Source organism: Mytilus trossulus, chromosome 3 (assembly GCF_036588685.1).
Source record: "Mytilus trossulus isolate FHL-02 chromosome 3, PNRI_Mtr1.1.1.hap1, whole genome shotgun sequence".
Taxonomy (NCBI): Eukaryota; Metazoa; Mollusca; class Bivalvia; order Mytilida; family Mytilidae; genus Mytilus; species Mytilus trossulus.
Window position 1 is genome coordinate 11413738 of NC_086375.1, and position 20159 is coordinate 11433896.

General features: G+C 31.1%; 2 protein-coding genes across 2 annotated transcripts; one reads left to right on the forward strand and one right to left on the reverse strand.

The window, feature by feature from the left end:
• Positions 1–3120: 3120 nt before the first annotated feature.
• On the reverse strand, positions 3121–6919 carry LOC134709235 (tetratricopeptide repeat protein 9C-like). Its single transcript, XM_063569401.1, has 3 exons — positions 6580–6919; positions 3986–4159; positions 3121–3294 (listed from the first exon to the last, which is right to left on the reverse strand). The coding sequence occupies exons 1-3, from the start codon at positions 6851–6853 to the stop codon at positions 3191–3193; spliced, it is 552 nt and encodes a 183-aa protein (XP_063425471.1). The 5' UTR covers positions 6854–6919; the 3' UTR covers positions 3121–3190.
• Positions 6920–12709: 5790 nt separating this feature from the next.
• On the forward strand, positions 12710–19763 carry LOC134709236 (eukaryotic translation initiation factor 3 subunit K-like). Its single transcript, XM_063569402.1, has 8 exons — positions 12710–12883; positions 14450–14548; positions 14753–14873; positions 15525–15599; positions 16785–16860; positions 17332–17409; positions 18417–18542; positions 19696–19763. The coding sequence occupies exons 1-8, from the start codon at positions 12831–12833 to the stop codon at positions 19725–19727; spliced, it is 660 nt and encodes a 219-aa protein (XP_063425472.1). The 5' UTR covers positions 12710–12830; the 3' UTR covers positions 19728–19763.
• The last annotated feature ends 396 nt before the right edge of the window (positions 19764–20159 follow it).

Consider the following 20159-nt stretch of genomic DNA (forward strand, 5'->3'; position numbering starts at 1 on the left):
TTTAACCACAGAGTGAATGTAATGTTTCCCTGCAGAAAAACTAAGTCCATTTAAAAGTAAAATACGGAAAAAATGGATTTATTTTTTTACAAAATTTACTTCTGGATACTATCTTATGATCATAAAAAAGCTTCTGTCCAAGTTTGGTACAAACCCAGGATAGTTTAAGAAAGTTATACAAATTTTAAAAACTTTAACCACAGAGAGAATGTAATATTTCCCTGCAGAAAAACTAAGTCCATTTAAAAGTTAAATACGGAAAAAATGTATTTATTTTTTTTACAAAATTTACTTCTGGATACTATCTTATGATCATAAAAAAGCTTCTGTCCAAGTTTGGTACAAACCCAGGATAGTTTAAGAAAGTTATAAAAATTCTAAAAACTTGAACCACAGAGTGAATATTATGTTTCCCTGCAGAAAAAAACTAAGTCCATTTATAAGTAAAATACGGAAAAAACGGAATTTCATTTTTACAAAATTTACTTCTGGATACTATCATCTGATCATAAACAAGCTTCTGTCAAAGTTTGGTATAAATCCAGTATAGTTTAAAAAAGTTATTGAAATTTCAAAAACTTTAACCACAAAGTGAATATTTGTGGACGCCGCCGACGACGACGACAAAAACAGAATGTAGGATCGCTTAGTCTCGCTTTTTCGACTAAAGTCGAAGGCTCGACAAAAATGTGTGGCGTGACCCGGCCAACCAATCAAGATGGCCGCCATGGCTAAAATAGAACATAGGGGTAAAATGCAGTTTTTGGCTTATATAACTCAAAAACCAAAGCATTTAGAGCAAATCTGACACGAAGTAAAATTGTTTATCAGGTCAAGATCTATCTGCCCTGAAATTTTCAGGTGAATCCAACAACCCGTTGTTGGGTTGCTGCCCCTGAATTGGTAATTTTAGGGAAATTTTGCTGTTTTTGGTTATTATCTTAAATATTATTATAGATAGAGCTAAACTGTAAATAGCAATAATGATCAGTCAAATAAGACCTAAAAATAAGTCAACATGAACAATATGGCCAACTGACCCCCTAAGAATTATTGTCCTTTATAGTCAATTTTTTTTCATTAAAATTTGTAAATTTTTACTAACATTTCTACTGAAACTACTAGACCAAGTTCATTATAGATAGAAATAGTTGTAAGCAGCAAGAATGTTCAGTAAAGTTAGATGTACAAACACATCACCATCACCAAAACACAATTTTGTCATGAATCCATCGGTGTCCTTTGTTAAATATTCACATAGACCAAGGTGAGCGACACAGGCTCTTTAGAGCCTCTAGTTTTAAATGACATTTCGTTTCATTTTGTAGGGAGATTATTTGAGCCAAATTTGATAAAACTGTAAATGGTGCAAGTTTTAAAATTTTGATAAATATACAGCAAAAAATGATGACCATTTGATAAATATGAGTTATTTCTGAATAAAAAATGCATACTTTTTTTTAATGATGCTTATAAAATACAGAAATTACAAATTATTTAACAAAAAACAATTTGTGTTTATCTTATAAAACAAAAAGTTATGCCTTTCTTTTGAAAGGAAAAATAAGGCCACAAATCCGAATTTTGAGCAAATATACAAAATTTTGATCTCATTTAACTCAAAAGGATGCACATGAAGGTATATTTTTTATTATATATTTCATTTAATCAGGCAAAAAATAGCCTATTTGGAATTTTTCATCAAACTGTAAACATTGGATCAAAACTGTATCGTAGGCCCTTAAGCAAGAATTACGAATCTACAAAAAAGAGGTTGAAGTAACCATGGTAACTTGAAGATATCAAGGGAATATCAAAAACTCAAAAGTCAAAGAAAAACTGATAATGTCATGGCATATACAATAAACAAGATGTTCAATTAATATTTTATAGTGTGTCTTTTTATGTTGTAATGTTACTCTAGCTTCAGGTTAGGGTGAAGTTTGGTGTGTTAAAACATTGAAACCCACTGCATTGGTATGCAACTGTCCTTAGTCAGGAGCCTGATGTTCAGTGGTTGTTGTTTGTTGATATGGTGCAAAAGTGTTTCTTCTTTTTTTATATAGATTATATCGTTAGTTTTCCTGTTTGAATTGTTTTACACAAGCAATTTTGGGGCTGAGCCTTTTGTACTTGTTGATCAGTGTGAACCAATTGCAAGACTCTGTGTTGAAGGGCGTACTTTAACCTATAATTGTTTCTTTTTTACACATTGTGACTTAGATGGAGAGTTGTCTCATTAGCATTCATACCACATCTTATTTCTATGAACTCAGGTACTTCAGAAGGGTTATCAGGTTCAGCTTCAGATTGTGATGTTAGTGCAAGTACAAGTATTGTGTCAAGTCTCGCAGGAGGATGTCACAATAAAGAAAGAGTTCTGGATTGTGGCTACCACAATTGAAACATATCAATGGTTATCTATGATATAGCATAATGGTTAACCAATTCATGATGGCCTCCATAAGACTTTTGAAGGGATGACTTCAGTTTTACCACTTGAAATTCTGTCTATATTTTCCTTGTAAGCAGCGACCCTGCATCAAGAAGATCTTGATAGGATACAGCCTCTAAAATATAATATATAAAACTGGGAAATATATACTCCATTGGCAGACCCTACTGGAATGTTACTACATACAACTGAGGAACTACCATCATCCCTTTTGGCTTTTATCCTAAAAAAAATTCTCAAATGATCTTTTTGGCATCAATTTCTAGAAGTAAGTCATGATATGACTTCACAGTTTCCTATATTTAAGTTGGATTGGATTCATTTAAGATGTATTTAACATAGTCATAAGCTTCGAAATAATACCAATATTAACTCCTTCTCTACCAGAAAAAAAACATGAATGTGTATGAGCTTTAATATCTGGTGTACATCTAAAGAATTACAAGTGGGAAGATGATTAGCAAGATAAGGCATACTTCTTAAAATATTCAATTTGTAACTCTGCATTATACTTAAATATAGTCTTAATCTCATAATTTGACAATAAAAACTACATATCTTCTACCAAACCACAATCTAGACACATTTTATAAGAAGGATGGACTTATACAACACTAGATGTCCAGAGACTTATTGGTGCTGCATAATTGAAAATGAACAAAACATAAATGTAAAAAAGTAATTTATGAAATAAATAATAAATTGCTGTAATGAGATCTATCCTCCATTTTCTTGTCAAGTTGGTTGTGTAAACATTTTTTTATAAGCAGTCCTTAGTTCTTGATCTTGTTTAGCTATTCCTTCTTTACATAACGTCAGATATTTTCTTGTTAATGTATCTGTAAATTAAAGTTAAATATAAATACTTGTTAAAAAATTCAGCTAATGTGGTCATCAACTTTCATGGTAAAAAGGGTTATTTTAAGTTTACTGACTATGTTAAGTTTGTGAGTGAAAAGGCTGAGTATACACATTAATAAACTCTATAAATAGCTTTTATGACCTACCTGTAGTTCAAATAAAATAGATTTATCAAATTGCTTGCTAGCACTGAGGGTAAATATTGTTTTAATTTATCAATGAGAAGTCAATTAAAAATTGCATTGTATAAAGCATTGGTTGTAGTTGATTCAACTGCAATTCTAGAAAAAGGGAGATAATTTCAATTTTTCAATATGACTTTCACAATGACATCATTGAAATTTTTAGAACAGATGTTAGATTCCTGCACCTTGCGAAAGGTATGTTATTATCTTGATAAGTAAAACATCCAGTACTTTGAGAAGATTTTTGTAAAAGAAGATGGACGAGGAAGATAACAGTCAGACGCCAATTGAAAGCAATTGCCCATGATGGTCCTTTGTGTAAGTTCAGAAAATAATAGCTTTCTACCAAATAAGACCATTTTTTTAATTTTGAAATGCTTTTCAGTTTTTTATATCAATTACTTTTAGTTTTATGATCTCAAATACAAATTCTCATTTGACACAAAAAAAAAGAATGACTAATTGATACAATTACTCAACCTACCATTTTGTTTTGATTGCTGTAAATATTCTAAAGCTTCTTCATAATTCTTCAAATGATAACAAGCCACACCTTTCCTATACAAAGCTTTCACATTCCCCTTGGATGCCTCTAATACATTGTTACAATGCTCTACTATCTTCTCATAGTTTGGTTCTTCTTGTTGTAACATGCAAGCTGAAAAATATGCAAATTATTGAATTAGAATAAAGGTTAAATAATCTGTATTGTGAACCACTATTACAATGCTCAAGGCTAGTAAAATTTTATTGGAACTATTAAGTATTTGCAAAACTTATGTTTAGACACATTAGAAAAAATATTGGAAAATTGGTCTGCAGGCTAGTACTACATGTAGTTTGATGGATTGAGTGCCAAGTCTTTTCTGCAATCCATCATGATGTACATTTGTATATATACCTACAAGTGCAGGATTTTTTGCTGCATTAAAGACCTGTTGGTGACCCTCTGCTGTTTGGTGCCTGTTCTTCTATGGTCAGGTTGTTGTCTCTTTGACACATTCCTCATTTCCATTCTCAATTTTATAAAGGTTAAAACTATCATTTTATTGATTACTCCTGTGATATTTTGACCTGTTATTCAATTGTTGTTGGTGGTAAAAACATGTATCTGCCATATATGTTTTTTTAATTTATATTAGAAAGTAGGGTTAATTGAACAGAATTGTACCACATTTTGTCTTGCCTGGATCTTAGGTTGTAAGTTTATAAATTTTTGTGATGTTTTGTGATGGAAAATGTGTTGCATAAACATGATAAACATGACAAATGAATTCTCTCATTTTAAATTTTAAAATCACTAATTGTGCATGTTTATTTATATAGAATTTTTAGAATTCACAATAATTTATCCAATATTGTTCAATGTTCAACAAATATATACATGTACAATATCTGATTTTGAATGTTTTTCCTTTCAACATGTCCAAAGAGAGCATACATAACAGAAGGGTACAAAATGTATATACAATGTAACAGTACCACAAAGAACCTCAACAATATGGTTGAATTAAAACATTAATCTTTAGGGCCTATGATCTTTTTTAAAACAACATTAATTAAGGACTCAAGAGTATGATTTTTGGTGTTTTAATGCCACTTTAAAGCACCGCATTTAGGCTATATTCTGGCAGTCAGTTTTTATTGGTGGAGGAAGTCGGAGTGCCCGGCGAAAACAATGACCTTCGATAGGAAAACTGAAAATCTTTGTGTCAATTAAGCTTGGAGTTGAGTGTACCCGCGCGAACAGGGGTGGAACTCACAACCTCAGTGTTGACTGGCTAGAGATTACAGTAGTAACTACTTCGGCCACTCGGCCACAGAGACACAAAGTATGAGATTTCCTGCAAATTTGTTACTAGATTATACAAAAATTAGCATATGATTTCCTTTGAATTTATTAATCTGATTGCAAAAATGTATGCTGACATTGCATCATGATAAACTGATATTTTCATTCCCTGCATAAGCAAATCTTCAGGAGCTCATCCTTAAGCACCTGCCTCACACTATTTTACACACAAAGGTTTTTTTTTTACATTGTTCAAGGCCATCTACATTGAACAGGTCTCTCTTACTATTAATGACAAGAAAAATTTAGCGTCTGACAAGAAGTGACAAGAAAACGTAGTACAGGTTTGCGATGGTACAAGATAATTATAATTAGTGCAAAATTTGTCCCACAGACAACCATACCACATCCTTATTCATACAGTATATAATAAACATTGTACAAAATGTACATGCATGAAGCCTAAACCTGAATCTGGGTCCATTCGCGCCCATTCATGTTCACACCCACTCATGTTCGCCCCCTTTCACTTTCGCACCCTACATGTTCGCACCCAAAGTCCGTTCGCACCCTACATGTTCGCGCCCAATTTTAATTGGTTTTGGGTTTGATAACTTTGTATTCAAGTTTTGGCAAGTAGTATTCTTGTAAGTATAATTGTTTTCGTTGTCTCAAAATAAAGTGAGACAGCATTTTTTATTGTGTTGGATAAATTGATAGACTATAGTGTATTGTTAAAACAAATAATATTCCTTTCTAAATAAAGTGGGATTCTGTCAACGTTTTATTTTGTGTTGAATAACTCTTCTTCATCACGGTTTGTGTTAGTGTATTGCTAAAACTTTGTTTTATTGACTTGTTTCAAAATGAAGTGAGATTCTGACTACGTATTTTATGTGTGTTGAATACATTTTATCATGTTTTGGTTTTAATAGTGTATTGCTATATTTTATTGTTTCATTGTTTCAGATCTAAGGGACCAAGCTGTTAAAAACAAACATCAAGATGCGCGACATATCAGAACAGGAGCAATTAAAGGATTTAATTTTAATTAGATTGATTAAACTGGAATTTGAATTTAAATTGGGCGCGAACGTGTAGAGTGCAAACGGACCTTGGGTGCAAACGTGCGAGGTGCAAACGTGTAGGGTGAGAAAGTATATTGGGCGCGAACGGACCTGATACCCCTAAACCCCAAACCAAATGGGAAATTAAGTATTTGAGTGTCAATCAAATGGGGAATTTATGCCAGACTATAGTCTAGGCAATGCTTAATAAAAATTCACCTGCTAGATTATTATAACAATCTGCTTTTAATGTATTTGTTCTATCTTTAACTTCTATTGGAATATCTGTACTATCTGCCGACAGACCCATTAGGTTTCCTATATTCCTATTTTGACCCACTGCTTTCAGTTGAATTATTGCTCTGTGATATTTGCCAATGGCAACTTTATAATTTTTTGCTTTATATTGTTCATTGCCTTCCTTTTTAAATCTTTCTGCTGCTTCAATTTTGTCTTTGTCGCTGACAAGTTTAGGTTTTTCAGAACTTTCCATTTTTCACGTGTGTGGAAGTAAGCAGGTAAACAACAATCTTGTTTTTGGTTGTCGTCATCTAAAACTTTTTGTGAATAAGGAAATCAAAGTATATCATATTTTGATAAAACTATTTTAGAATTAAGGGAGCAATATCAATTTCTTTTATCAATGTGAATATAATTATTTATTGTTTCACTTTAACGACAGGCAAATATGTCCTTTTACCGCAATGTTAAATAATAAAAAAGGAACAACGATGTACCAAGAGATCGGACCGAAAGACACAACACTAGGCTGGCGGGTATAAGATTTTCAGAAAAAAAATAAACTTTAATTTTTCAAAACAAATTTTATTTGTAACCTTTAATAGTTGTTACTTTAACATTTGGTACAAAAGTCGTTCCAAAAAATCAATTTGTGCTGACCACAGGTGACTTTTAAAATGTAACGTAAGGGTACCCAAATTGCACCTATTCAGAAAAAATAGCAACGGAAATCTAACAAGATTTTCTATAATAGTTCAACAGAAAAAAGGACATCAACAAAAATGTATGCTTCTTTCGAAGGCAGATTGTGAGCGTAAATGAACGCGGTGACCCCATTTTTTTATTTCATTTTTCTATTAAGTATAAGATAAAGACATAAGTTCATTTATAGAAAAATATAGAGAAATCCTATATTAAATAAAAAAATCATTTAGACCCGCGAGCCCCCTTACTATTGATTAGATATTATGAAAGGGAAAACAATCGGTTAAAGAGGCTGGTTAATTGACCGGTTTCATATTGCCAAGAAATGTGACCTTTACATAATTGAAATCAAACATTATTCTTTATAACATGACTTCGTAGACTTTGACAATAATTTATAAAATATACTTTTATTTAGAAATTATCTATTATTATTCTAAGGGCTGAAACAAATAACGGTGATATACTTTAACAAACTTAAATTTTGATTTCAAAAATCATTTTCATGATTTAGTATAGATTATAATTAGGCACTGGCTACGGTTACATGGAAATGTAACAATAATAAAAATATTATTGTTGATTTTGTTACATGAAAAACAGCAATGTACGCTAGATTTATTAAAATTAAATCTTCTATAGTTTTGTTGCTTAATTCTTTCATATGTACTAAATAATACTTGTTATAATGATAAATAATAAATATCGTATGTTATTATTGTATATATTGTATATAAAATAAATGTCTTTAACTTTTATTATCATTAGTACATATTACTAGCCCCATCGTACATTGCTGTTTTTATGTAACAATAACGCCATGTAACCGTAGCCTCAATAATTATTGTTACATTCGTAATTAATCGGTTCCTTACCCAACAATGCATTCCGGCAATTAGTCTCCAATGTAACAATTAAGAAATAATTCATGGAAGCCATAGATTATTGGAAATTTACACATGGCCTGGGCCGTGATATTCGAATTTTATCCTGAGCGTTAGCGAGGGATAAAATCAACGAATATCACGGCCCAGGCCATGTGTAAATTTCCAATAATCTATGGCTTCCATGAGTTATTTCGATTCTAATACGACAAATACGATCATTAAAAAAACTGAAGCGAGGGTGGGTAAATCTGTGTGTATGGCTGTTCTTTTTTACTCCCTGTTAGACAAAGCTCATCATTTTAATAGATCCGTAGCTTGCACGGATTATTTCGTGAACAACCGCTGAAAAAAAAAATGTTTCATTCTCAAAACCAACAATTGTCATGTTGATTTATATGTTTTTCCCGTGAGCTACCGTCAAATCGAAAGTTGACATTTCGTAACCAATGAGCCGCCATGTTGACTTGCTGAAATCAGTACATATGCGAATAATGCAATAGAATAGAAAATCAAACATAACCTACCTTGATAATCAATTTTAATACAATTGTAAACGACATGTCAATAGTTAACGTAACAGAAAACGTTCAACTCTAGAGTTTTCATTTGTATGACGTCATGTTTTGAAATGACTTAAATGCGCCAAAAACATTAATAGACTTTCGCGGAATTTTATTTAAATTTTATTTTGTTGGTTTCTCCGAGCTGTTATGCATTACTTCTTTTTATTATGCATCCGAATAAGAATAAAAGTGATTTTGTCTTTTCTGAATTGCAATTTTTAAAACAATTAAATCGACAAAGGGTTTGCAAATAGGTTTCAATACATGTGGATTTACGTGGGAAGTATATTGTAACAGCCATTATTATGTACACCACGGAGTCTGCGCTAAGTATAGATATATCGAGAATTTTATCACAGTGTTGTTTACAAAGCGAAAGAAGCACGTCATATCAGAATAATATTTTTATTATTGTTACATTTCCATGTAACCGTAGACAGTGCCTTATATTTATCACCAGAAAGTACATCATAAGCCTACATTTGTATTTGGCTGACTGATTACTGTTTGTATTTTAAAACATGTATTTATTTGTTTATGCAGTATCCACTACAATAAACAAGTCTTCTTATAGAAATATAGAGAAAAAAATGTAGAATTTTTCCACGATACTTGACCAAACTTTAGTATGTATTTTGAGAATGTAGGACAGAAAGTCACAGGACAAAAAGTCACAATTCAGTTTTGAGATTATTTATCTTTAAACAAGAAACCTTTTATTGTATTTTTTATTATTTTTCGTGAAGTTTAATATTTGAAGCAACTTTGTGAATAAAATTTTACAATGATATCAATAATTATCAAATCATTGTTATGAAAACAAAATGTCAAAGTGGCTTATAGCTTCATTTTTTCAATAAATATATCCTTTGCATGATTAAAATTTAATACATTTTCGTTTATCAAGGTTTATGAGCAATTTCATTAACTTAAACATGAATATATGTAACGAAAAGAAAGTGTCCTGTGACTTTTTGTCCTATCAAATTTGTGACTTTATGCCCTGTGACTTTTTGTCCGTTTACCGTATTTTGACATGTTTAAAAAATTAACACACTGTTGTATTAATTTGAGTTACCTAGTTAACAAGCTACAGTTTACAGGTTTTAAAAGGTTACACATTTTGTTTTTATTACACCTATAAGTCCTGATATAGATAATATAGGTAATTTTGATAAAATGCTTTTAGTCTTTCGTGTCCGTCAATTATGCAGCCATGCTGCTCCATTTGTTAAAAAAAGTCATGATTACTGAGGACGGTGAATCAACAACTACATGATAGATACACATGTATATAATGTTTTGTTCTTTACTGTTTTTTTTATGATGTATTGTATTATTTTGTTGATTTATGTATGCCTTCAACCCCATTGGGGTATAAATTACATTATTCAATAAACTACTAGTATAACACATGTATACAGTGCCACTGTGTTATAGTAGTCTCAGATCGGTGCTTTGCTTTTGCGCCAATTGTCATTTCATTTGCGCCAAAAAATCTTTAATTTGCGCCACAAACAATAATTCATTTGCGCCAAAATAAAAACTTTCATTTGCGCCAATATTACAGGTAAATAGTATAAAACATATATTAAAAAAAAAGATTTTTGGTAATAAAAGTTTTTCTTTTCAAAATTAAATATATTCTTTAGAAATCAGTCGACATTGAACCACACAAGTAATGTTAAAACCTTAATGAAACGCAGTTTTGTTATAATAAATATAACTTCACGTGATCATAACACCTAATATTAAGCATGAAAGAAAACAGTTCACACTGGAGTTATTCAAAGCATGATACACTATTGTAAAGTTATACGTCTACCCTGGCACCAAACTTGTAAGGGACGGCCCTGATGTATTCATGTCTGGAATATTCCTCCTCTCAAGTGCATACATATTGATAAAAAAGATAGTCCATTTTTCCATGAACTGCAGTCCATTTCAGTTGCTATACTGGTTTGCAAGGTTTCATTTATTTGGGATACCAATAAACGACTTGGTCTCCATTTTTCAGAACGTAGGATTTGATAATAAACTTAGTGTGGTCATCAAAATATTACACACTTAATTCTCCTGTTGTATTTCTAAACTGAAAATGTCCATCTAGACACCTCGAACATGTGAACACTAAATATATAATTAAAAAACTTAGTGGTGACTCTCAGCTTCAGAAATGATTGCTGTATTGAACTCACCCCATTATTCAGAGAAATACTGTAGAGAGAAACTTTTTAGAGCTATGAATAGTTAACGCTTCTGTTATTGCTTACCTGAATTACCTGTAAAATGGCGCAAATGAAGTTTTTATTTTTTGGCACAAATGAAACATAAACCTTGTGGCGCAAATGAAAGATTGTAATTTTTAAAATTGGGCGCAAATGCAATGCGCCCTCTCAGATCACGCCGAGAAAAAAGCATCACAATGTGAATAGAAGGTAATCTAAATGGTCCAATTTTGAAATGGAATGTGAAATTTTCTCCAATAAAAAGCTTTCGCAGAGTATAGCAAAAAACATTAGTCATTAAACAGTTTATTTTAAAGGTAAACGAAAAACGCTGATTGCGGCGTTTAGACAATTATACACCAGAGTAAAACAGACGTGGATATAAGTGATTATAGGTCAGAAATGATAAAAAAAACAACAACCCCATACTGTATTGCCACACCGACATGGAAATTTTGAAACAACGATGTGAAAACTAAAAAACTAACTTATAACAATACAAATTAAATTTTTATTTTTAATTCATGACAATTTGATAAATATGAGTTATTTCTGAAAAAAATGCACAAATTCTTAGAATACTTATAAAATGCAGAAATTACAACTTAACAAAAAAACAATTTGTGTTTATCTTATAAAACAAAAAAGTTATATCTTTCTTTCGAACAGGAAAATACGGCCACATATGTGAATTTTGAGCAAATATATAAACTGATTTCGAACTAATTAACTAAAAAAGTAGCAAATGAAGATACATTTTTTATTACATATTTGACTTAATCAGGTAAAAAATAGCCTATATGGAAATTTTCATCAACTTGTTAATACGGGATCAAAACTGTATCGTAACACGGAAGTACCAGTGACAGATCCAGAAATTTTCATAATTGGGGGCCCACTGACTGCCTAAGAGGGGGCCGCCCCCGTTCATGCTTCAGTAATTACCTACATATAATGAACCAAATTCTTCCCCTCTAAATCCGCCTCTGATTACGTTTGTCACCAATACAAAAAAAAAGATATAAAATCAAATAATGCAGAAGCACCATACATTCATTCTTCTTTGGGGAGCATTTTTTTTATTTACTTAAAATTCTTCATGAAATAATTTGTTTCAAGATGCAAGTAAAATAAATTTGTTTTTTATTGATCTTGTTTTTAATAGAAACTGAGTTACTAGAAATGTCATTAAAAAAACTGTATATATACTGAAGAGACATGTATTCACTTGATGTATTGCAAGTAAACTATAAAAGGATGTAAGACTTTACAGTGTTTCATACGACATGAAAAAACTTTTACCTTTTATTCGTGGACTTGATTGGTGAAAATTATATTTGATAATATAGATTGTAACGTACAAAATGAAATGGCCAGATTAAGAATTCCATAACTCTATACTGGTGAAGGCGTGCTTTTACTTTCAGAAATTATTAAAAAGAACCAAATGATATTGGGTATCTATCCATAACACAAAATCAGTACAAGCACAAAAGAATAACCACACAAAAAGCAAAGGTTTAAGCATAATCTCATTATCTAAGAAAATGATAAAATCAAAGGATAAAAAGAAAAATAAGTTGATCAAACAAAACAATAAGATTTGTATTAGATTTAAGCAGTATTGTAATAGCTTTTAAGAGATAAAGTTACCAATCAAAATAAAAAAAATACTGCAAATTTAGTAGGTTGTGGTTATGCTTTAAAAAACTAGCTAGTTGGTTTTCAGACCTACCCAAAATACTTTTTTACGGCAAAAAATCACGATCACAAAGGCGCTTGAAGTACCGGTACACATGTGAATTTCTTAATTTTCATTTTGACAGCTGTAATTCACTAACTCCAGGATGGCTGACGCGATGAGGGCCCAAGTAGGTGCTTTGCTAAAGGGAATTGACAGGTAAAACACGATAATACGAAAGCGGTTTTGATTTTGTGTTAATAATGACACTGCAGCCCTTTGTAGATCATAAACAAACCTGATTAAGATATGTTATCAAAATTTTTCTGTCCCCCTTATTACCCAACATCCTTCTGAAAGCATATACCTCCAGTTGTACAGCTAAACAATATTTTAATGAATTAAATGTAATGTGGTGAAAATCTATGGATGGTACCAGCGAGATACACCTTATCGCTGTTAGCCTACTCGGCTAGCCGACCCAACCGCTTGACCTTTTGACGCATACAACAATCACTTTTCCATTTTGGCGTCAGATATTTTGTTTTATGACATCAAAATTTTCCGGGAACCTGTGTGATATCCAGTAAATGGCGGACAAATAGCGATAAGGTGTATTCGACCCCTAATTTTCTGTCTTTTCTTCTTCTACATACAAAATTTATGTAGAAAATTGAAAGAAATATCCTATTACGGTAGAAAATCAGTAAAAAAAAACCCAAAATTTTCATTCTACTAATGAACTCAAAATTGTTAACTTTTTTCTCCAGACTTATTTACTTTGGGCATTTGTGCAGAAATGTTCTTCCTTCTGGTCTCATTGTCATGAGACTTTTGAGTAGTCTATATATAGCAAGTAAAATTTAGGAACTCCAGGAACACAATACCAATTTTATTTTTTAATAATTGGTAATATGAACAAAAAAAGGTTACCTGATGATCGCATTTATTTGTTTACATTGAAGTTAATGTCTTACATATATGCATGTAACTCAATATTGTCACAACATTAATCCCAAACAACAGAACCAAAATCGAAAAACGTTACTGTATTTCTGTTTCTTTTTTGGAAGTTTAAATATGTTTGAATTTTAAAAAAATAATTCATACAGACCTGTGTCCCCTTTCACAGGTAATACCTGCCTCATACATGTATTAGTATTGAGAACAGTGCCATATTGCCTGGTATCACAAATTAATTTTCAGTTCCTACATTTGTTGAAATTGTAATGAGATACATGACTACATGTACATGTATGCCGAAGGTGACCTGTAGTTAATTTCTGTGTCATTTGCTCTCTGGTGAAGAGCTGTATAATTTGCAATCATACACCACATCTCCTTTTTTATATTGAAAATGGAAAATCATATAAAAATCAGAGTAGTGTTTTTTTAAATCTGAAATTAGAATCTAACCGTGTACATTTACATAACTGCCTTGTAGAATTCTCCTCACAAGTTGGAGAGATCTATCATCATTGATTAATACCTGACCTGGTTGGACTAAAGACTTTGTCCAAATATTATTTTAGAATAAATTAATTTCAGTATACATTTGTATTTATGTCACTCAAGTTTTGACTGAATCTTGGAAGTGGTTCAATGTCAAGATTGAATCTGACAACCTCATCCACTTTGCACTAGACAATTGTCAATTATACATGTAGTTATTTTTGCAAGTACTTCATTAAGATCAATGTATTCCACTTTTGACATGTGTGATGGACTAAATTTTTCTTATTTGGAGATGATCCATATCAATCTATTGACATTGTTTTATTACAGATACAACCCTGAAAATCTAGTAACTTTGGAAAAATATATAAACATGCAAGCTCAAGAGAACACATATGACTTGGAAGCTAATCTGGCTGTTTTAAAATTGTAAGTATAAACATGTTTCTAACTTCAATTTCTACAGACACATCATACATCTCATTAAACGGCCTGATTTCAAACAAGAAACAAACAGGAATAAAAAAAAAATATATAGATTGCAGTATTTTTTAAAACACCTTTGCCATTGGATTATAAATAGCACTGTTTAATCACACATTGTTATCTCATTATTGTATATTTTGTTTTCAGGTACCAGTTCAATCCAAACCATTACCAGACCACCGTAGCAGCTCAGGTTCTACTAAAAGCTCTGACAAACCTGCCTCACACAGACTTTACATTGTGTAAATGCTTAATAGACCTAAATAAGGTATGAATATATGGTTATAGGAATCATCTAAAAAAGAATATGTGGTATGATTGCAAATGAGATACATGTACTAGTAACTATATATCCACAAGAGACCAAAATAACACATAAATAAACAACTATAGGTCATTGTACGGTCTTCAACAATGGGCAAAGCCCATACTGCATCGTCAGCTATAAAATATGCTAACCTGTGAATCAAGTCTTGATTGAAATTTTGTTTGAAAAACTTGAAGATCTGAAAAACTTGAAGATCTGCAATTAGCACATTAATCTTCAAATAATCCTGATTTGGGACAGAGACAAGAAAATGTGAAAACATATTTCTTGTATTACTATAAATTTCAAACTTGCACACATACATATACCCTATATAAAAAAAGAAGATGTGGTATGATTGCCAATGAGACAACCGTCCACAAGAGACCAAAATGACACAGACATTAACAACTATAGGTCACTGTACAGCCTTCAACAATGAGCAAAGCCCATACCGCATAGTCAGCTATAAATGGCCCCAATAAGACAATGTAAAACAATTCAAGTGAGAACTAACTGCCTTATTTATATAAAAAAATGAACGATATTTATTACAATGACCTATGCATGGTGCGTAAAAATCAAATGAAATGTTCACTGTTTTTTTTTCAGCAAGAAGAAGAACCCATCATGAAGGTGATGCATATTGCTGAAATGTTGGAGATGTGTCAGTTTAAAAGTTTCTGGGTGAGTATATGTAGTACAGCTGTACTTACTGAATATATGTAAAGAGATGTTGGGTAAAGGTCGGAAAGATAGCATTCCAATGAAACAAATGCCCAAATAGACATAAAGGGCAACAAGAAATTCTAATAAAAGACCAAGCTTATAATATTGTATGCCAGACGTGTGTAACCTCTTCAAAAGACTCATTAACGATGATCATATTAAAAAAATTGAGGGCCTAATGAAGTAGAAAATTAAACTGGGTTTTAACTTTTCTTGATGTATTTCTTTTTTGTCGAGCCGTCGACTTTAGTCGAAAAAGCGAGACTAAGCGATCCTACATTCCGTCGGCGTCGGCGGCGGCGTCCACAAATATTCACTCTGTGGTTAAAGTTTTTGAAAATATAATAACTTTCTTAAACTGTACTGGATTTCTACCAAACTTGGACAGAAGCTTGTTTATGATCATAAGATAGTATCCAGAAGTAAATTTTTCAAAAATAAAATTCCATTTTTTCTGTTTTTTACTTATAAATGGACTTAGTTTTTCTGCGGGGAAACATTACATTCACTCTGTGGTTAAAGTTTTTAAAATTTGAATATCTTTCTTAAACTATACTGGATTTCTACCAAACTTGGACAGAAGCTTGTTTATGATCATAAGATAGTATCCAGAAGTAAAGTTTGCAAAAATAAAATTCCTTTTTTTCAGTTTTTTGCTTATAAATGGACTTAGTTTTTTCTGCGGGGAAACATTACATTCACTCTTTGGTTAAAGTTTTTAAAATTTTAATAACTTTCTTTAACTATCATGGGTTTGTACCAAACTTGGACAGAAGCTTGTTTATGATTATTAGATAGTATCCAGAAGTAAATTTTGTAAAAAAATAAATCCAGTTAACATAAAATACAGTCTGCACTTTAAGTTTTTAAAACATTTATTCGATTCATAGATATAGGAAGATGTGGTGTGAGTGCCAATGAGACAACTCTCCATCCAAATAACAATTTAAAAATTAAACCATAAACTATCCTGAAATGTATACCAAACTTGGACAGAAGCATCTTACAATCAAAAGATAGTATCAGTAGTATTGATTGTTTTCCTCATTTTTGTTGAGCCTGGGAGTTACAGCAAAAGTAGGCGAGACACTGGGTTCCGCGGAACCCTTACAAATTTTTCTTGATTACTTTTCTTTCTTTCAGGAATGTCTGAAAATAGACCAAGAACTAAGTGCCAGTGTTCATGTTATTACAGGTTTTGAAGACAGCATAAGAAAATGTAAGTTAGAATGTTATTTTATATAAGTATATACATGTACCAATCTTGGAGTATTTTGTTTGACCCCTCCTTTCTATATAAACCAAGTGTTGTAAAGGAAATGAATGTTTATGTTTTGTGTACAGTGTGTTTCCTATATATACACTAGGAATTCAGAAAAATAAAATGTACATCCAATAGTATGGACCAGTGGCAAAAAAGGAAGTTTTTAAAATAAAGCAGACACTTTGTTCATTCCTCTGTAAGAACCTCTCTGTACTTATATTAAACAGATTAATATAAATACTGTTCTCCTGGACTAATCTTGGTCTTTTCTAAAGATTCTTCTTTGCTATTTCTTAAGGGTCTTTTGATTTCTTTCTACAAAATGTAAAATCAATACAATCATATACTGTAATATAATACTAGCGCTAGATAACTAGAGTAAAATAATTGAAAGTATGGATAAATTACTTAATCATGTTTTTTCAGTTGTGTGCCATGTTGTTAGTACCACATACCAGACCATACCATTTGATACACTTACAGAATTACTAGGCAATATACCAGGTAAGGTACCAATACTGTAAATACTTGTGTATACCTTTTTCTAAGTCAATTTTTAGAACAGCCCTTAGTGTTTAACAAATATTGGTATCTAAACAATATTGATGCACTTTCAAAGGACGTAAAGTAACCACCAATCAATCAATCAAAGGGTGCATTGCATTTTGGCCAACTTTTTGAAAATCCAATCTTTCATTTGCGCCACAAGGTTATAATTTTTTTGAGCCATTTCACAGGTAATACAGGCAACATATAACTGAAAAGTTAAATACTCATTGTTGTATTGTGAATAAGATTTGTTTCTACAGTATTTCTCATGGATAATTGTTCATTCTCATTTCTAATCCAAAACTGAGGTTTAGAATTATAAAGTGTTCAAATGTTATGGTGGACATTGTCAATTCAGAGACAAATAGAGGAAATACGTTTGTATTTTTTTATGATGACACATAGGGTATATAATAGCTTACCATATGCATCATAATTAAAAATGGTTTAGATGTGAAAAGCCAGAATAACAACTGATATGACAAGAATTATAATTTTACTGTAGTGTATAAATTAAATGCTTTAAGTTAGAACTGTCTCGCAATTTTACTCCTTTTCAAATATGTTTAAAGTGACAGAACTGTGTTTCAACGAAATTTTAACATACTTTGTATGGGTTTATGATGAATGATTTCTTATGATTGTGTTTATTTAACAAACAAAAGCTTTCTTTATCATTAAAAGTCTGTTTTTGAAAAACATTTTATTTACCTGTATTTTTCGGTACAAATGAAATGCCAATTGGTGCAAAAGCAAAGCACCATTTAAAAAGATTGGGTAGTCACAAGGCTATTGCAAAAAAAAATATAAACGCAAAATCTTCTTGATTAAAACAAATGGCTTCTTCCTTATCATTTAATGTATAGGTTCTAATTGGTATATTAATAAAATTTAATACTATACAATTTCATACTTGTCTGCTTTAGACAGAAATTAAAAAGTGTTTTTGTCGTATTTTGTAGAATCTCAAGTGAAACAATGGATTTCAAAATATGGCTGGTCCTTACAGAATGATGGAAATATTTACATCACAAACCAAGAGGAAAATATCAAAACAAAAAATATCACAGAGAAAATTACATTTGAAAGTAAGTAGCTGTAGAGAAAAAGAAAAAGAAAATTAATATTCAATAATCAGTAGGTCGGACAGAACATTTGAGATCAGGAGTGGTGTCCCCTAAAAATTTGTAAAAGAATATTATTCTGAGGGTATAATTCACAAATAACAATTTTTTTCCCCAACACAGCTTGGCAAAATGTTTAAAGTCCCACCTATGTAACATTTAATCCTGAAGGAAAATAGTACATATTCATTCTTGTCTTTCAAATGCTTGGCTTTGAGTTTTTCTGAAGAAAGTAAATATGCAAATCACAGAAAAATGTACGTTCAAAGCTTAATAAAAAATCAATATGTATTACACTTAAAATACATTTGATAGTATTTTTGGTCACAAAAATATTTCTGATTATTTAAATCTAATATTTCCGATTAGTTAAATCTAATATTTCCGATAAGTTAAATCTAATATTTCCAATTAGTTAAATCTAATATTTCCGATTAGTTAAATCTAATATTTCCAGTTAGTTAAATCTAATATTTCCAATTAGTTAAATCTCTATAATAAATTGTGTGCTAACTATCTATCTCTTAGACTCCAGTTGAACCACAGAATACTATGAGCTGTGTTGGTCTTTTACAAAACAAGGTTGATATTCACAGCATATCAATATATTCTTGTCCCTGAAGTTACATGGTATATATTCACCTGTATAATGTATTAATTTTTTTTTTGGTCAAAGAATCAATAAACTCTTCAAAGATAACAGGACTAAATTTAGTATATACGCCTACTAAAGACTCATCAGTGACGCTATAATCCAAAAAAGTTTATAATGTCAAATAAAGTACGAAGTTGAAGAGCATTGAGAACCAAAATTCCTCAAAGTTTGACCACATACAGCTAAGTTAAAATATGCCTGAGGTAGAAAAGCCGTAGTATTTCAAAAAATTCGAAAAATTTGTAAACAGTAAATTTATAAATATAACCATATCAATGACAGCCATCACTTTAAGGTTTAATTCACCATGGCAAAAAAAACTGTTTTGAATGCTTATACTTTTTATTTCTGTTCATCTGATATTCTCATTTTTATGTTACATTCTGCTTATATATATATAGGGATGAACAGTCTCCTTCAAAAATTGTTACAAATGCTAAAAATTGTTAATTTTTTTTTCAGGTGTTGCAGGTATAATGGCAGCCTATAAGTAATGAGAGGAAATGTGATTTATGAGGACAAATGTTATAATAAAAAATATTCAGAAATTTGATAATTAAAAAATCATATAATATCCCCTATTTAATAATTTTATTTTTAGAAGATCTTTGGCCGACAGAATAGTGATTTTCATCACAGGCAGATACAAACTTATTTCTATGGAGAATATTTGGTATCAACCCCTCAGGCATGGTCTATTAACCTTTTAACGTTTGCTTAAAAGAGGGACAAAAGATACCAGAGGGACAGTTAAACTCATAGATGGAAAAAAAATTGACAACACCATGTTTACCTAACATGTATTAGTTTATGATAATTTTAGTGTTAGGAGGCCACTAGTGTTGGGTTAATGCTATTTGGTATGCAGATGCATATATCATTGCCACATTTCATTTTCATGGGGATTGTTTGGCTCCATCCCTTCA

Excerpts from the sequence above, each read along its gene's own strand:
- LOC134709235 (XM_063569401.1), bottom strand. The coding sequence starts at position 6,853 with ATGGAAAGTTCTGAAAAACCTAAACTTGTCAGCGACAAAGACAAAATT. Across the intron at positions 4,160-6,579 it reads TTGTTATAATAATCTAGCAG|CTTGCATGTTACAACAAGAA; the intron begins GTGAATTTTTAT and ends CATATTTTTCAG. Across the intron at positions 3,295-3,985 it reads ACAGCAATCAAAACAAAATG|ATACATTAACAAGAAAATAT; the intron begins GTAGGTTGAGTA and ends TTTAATTTACAG.
- LOC134709236 (XM_063569402.1), top strand. The coding sequence starts at position 12,831 with ATGGCTGACGCGATGAGGGCCCAAGTAGGTGCTTTGCTAAAGGGAATT. Across the intron at positions 17,410-18,416 it reads ATTACTAGGCAATATACCAG|AATCTCAAGTGAAACAATGG; the intron begins GTAAGGTACCAA and ends CGTATTTTGTAG. Across the intron at positions 18,543-19,695 it reads AGAGAAAATTACATTTGAAA|GTGTTGCAGGTATAATGGCA; the intron begins GTAAGTAGCTGT and ends TTTTTTTTTCAG.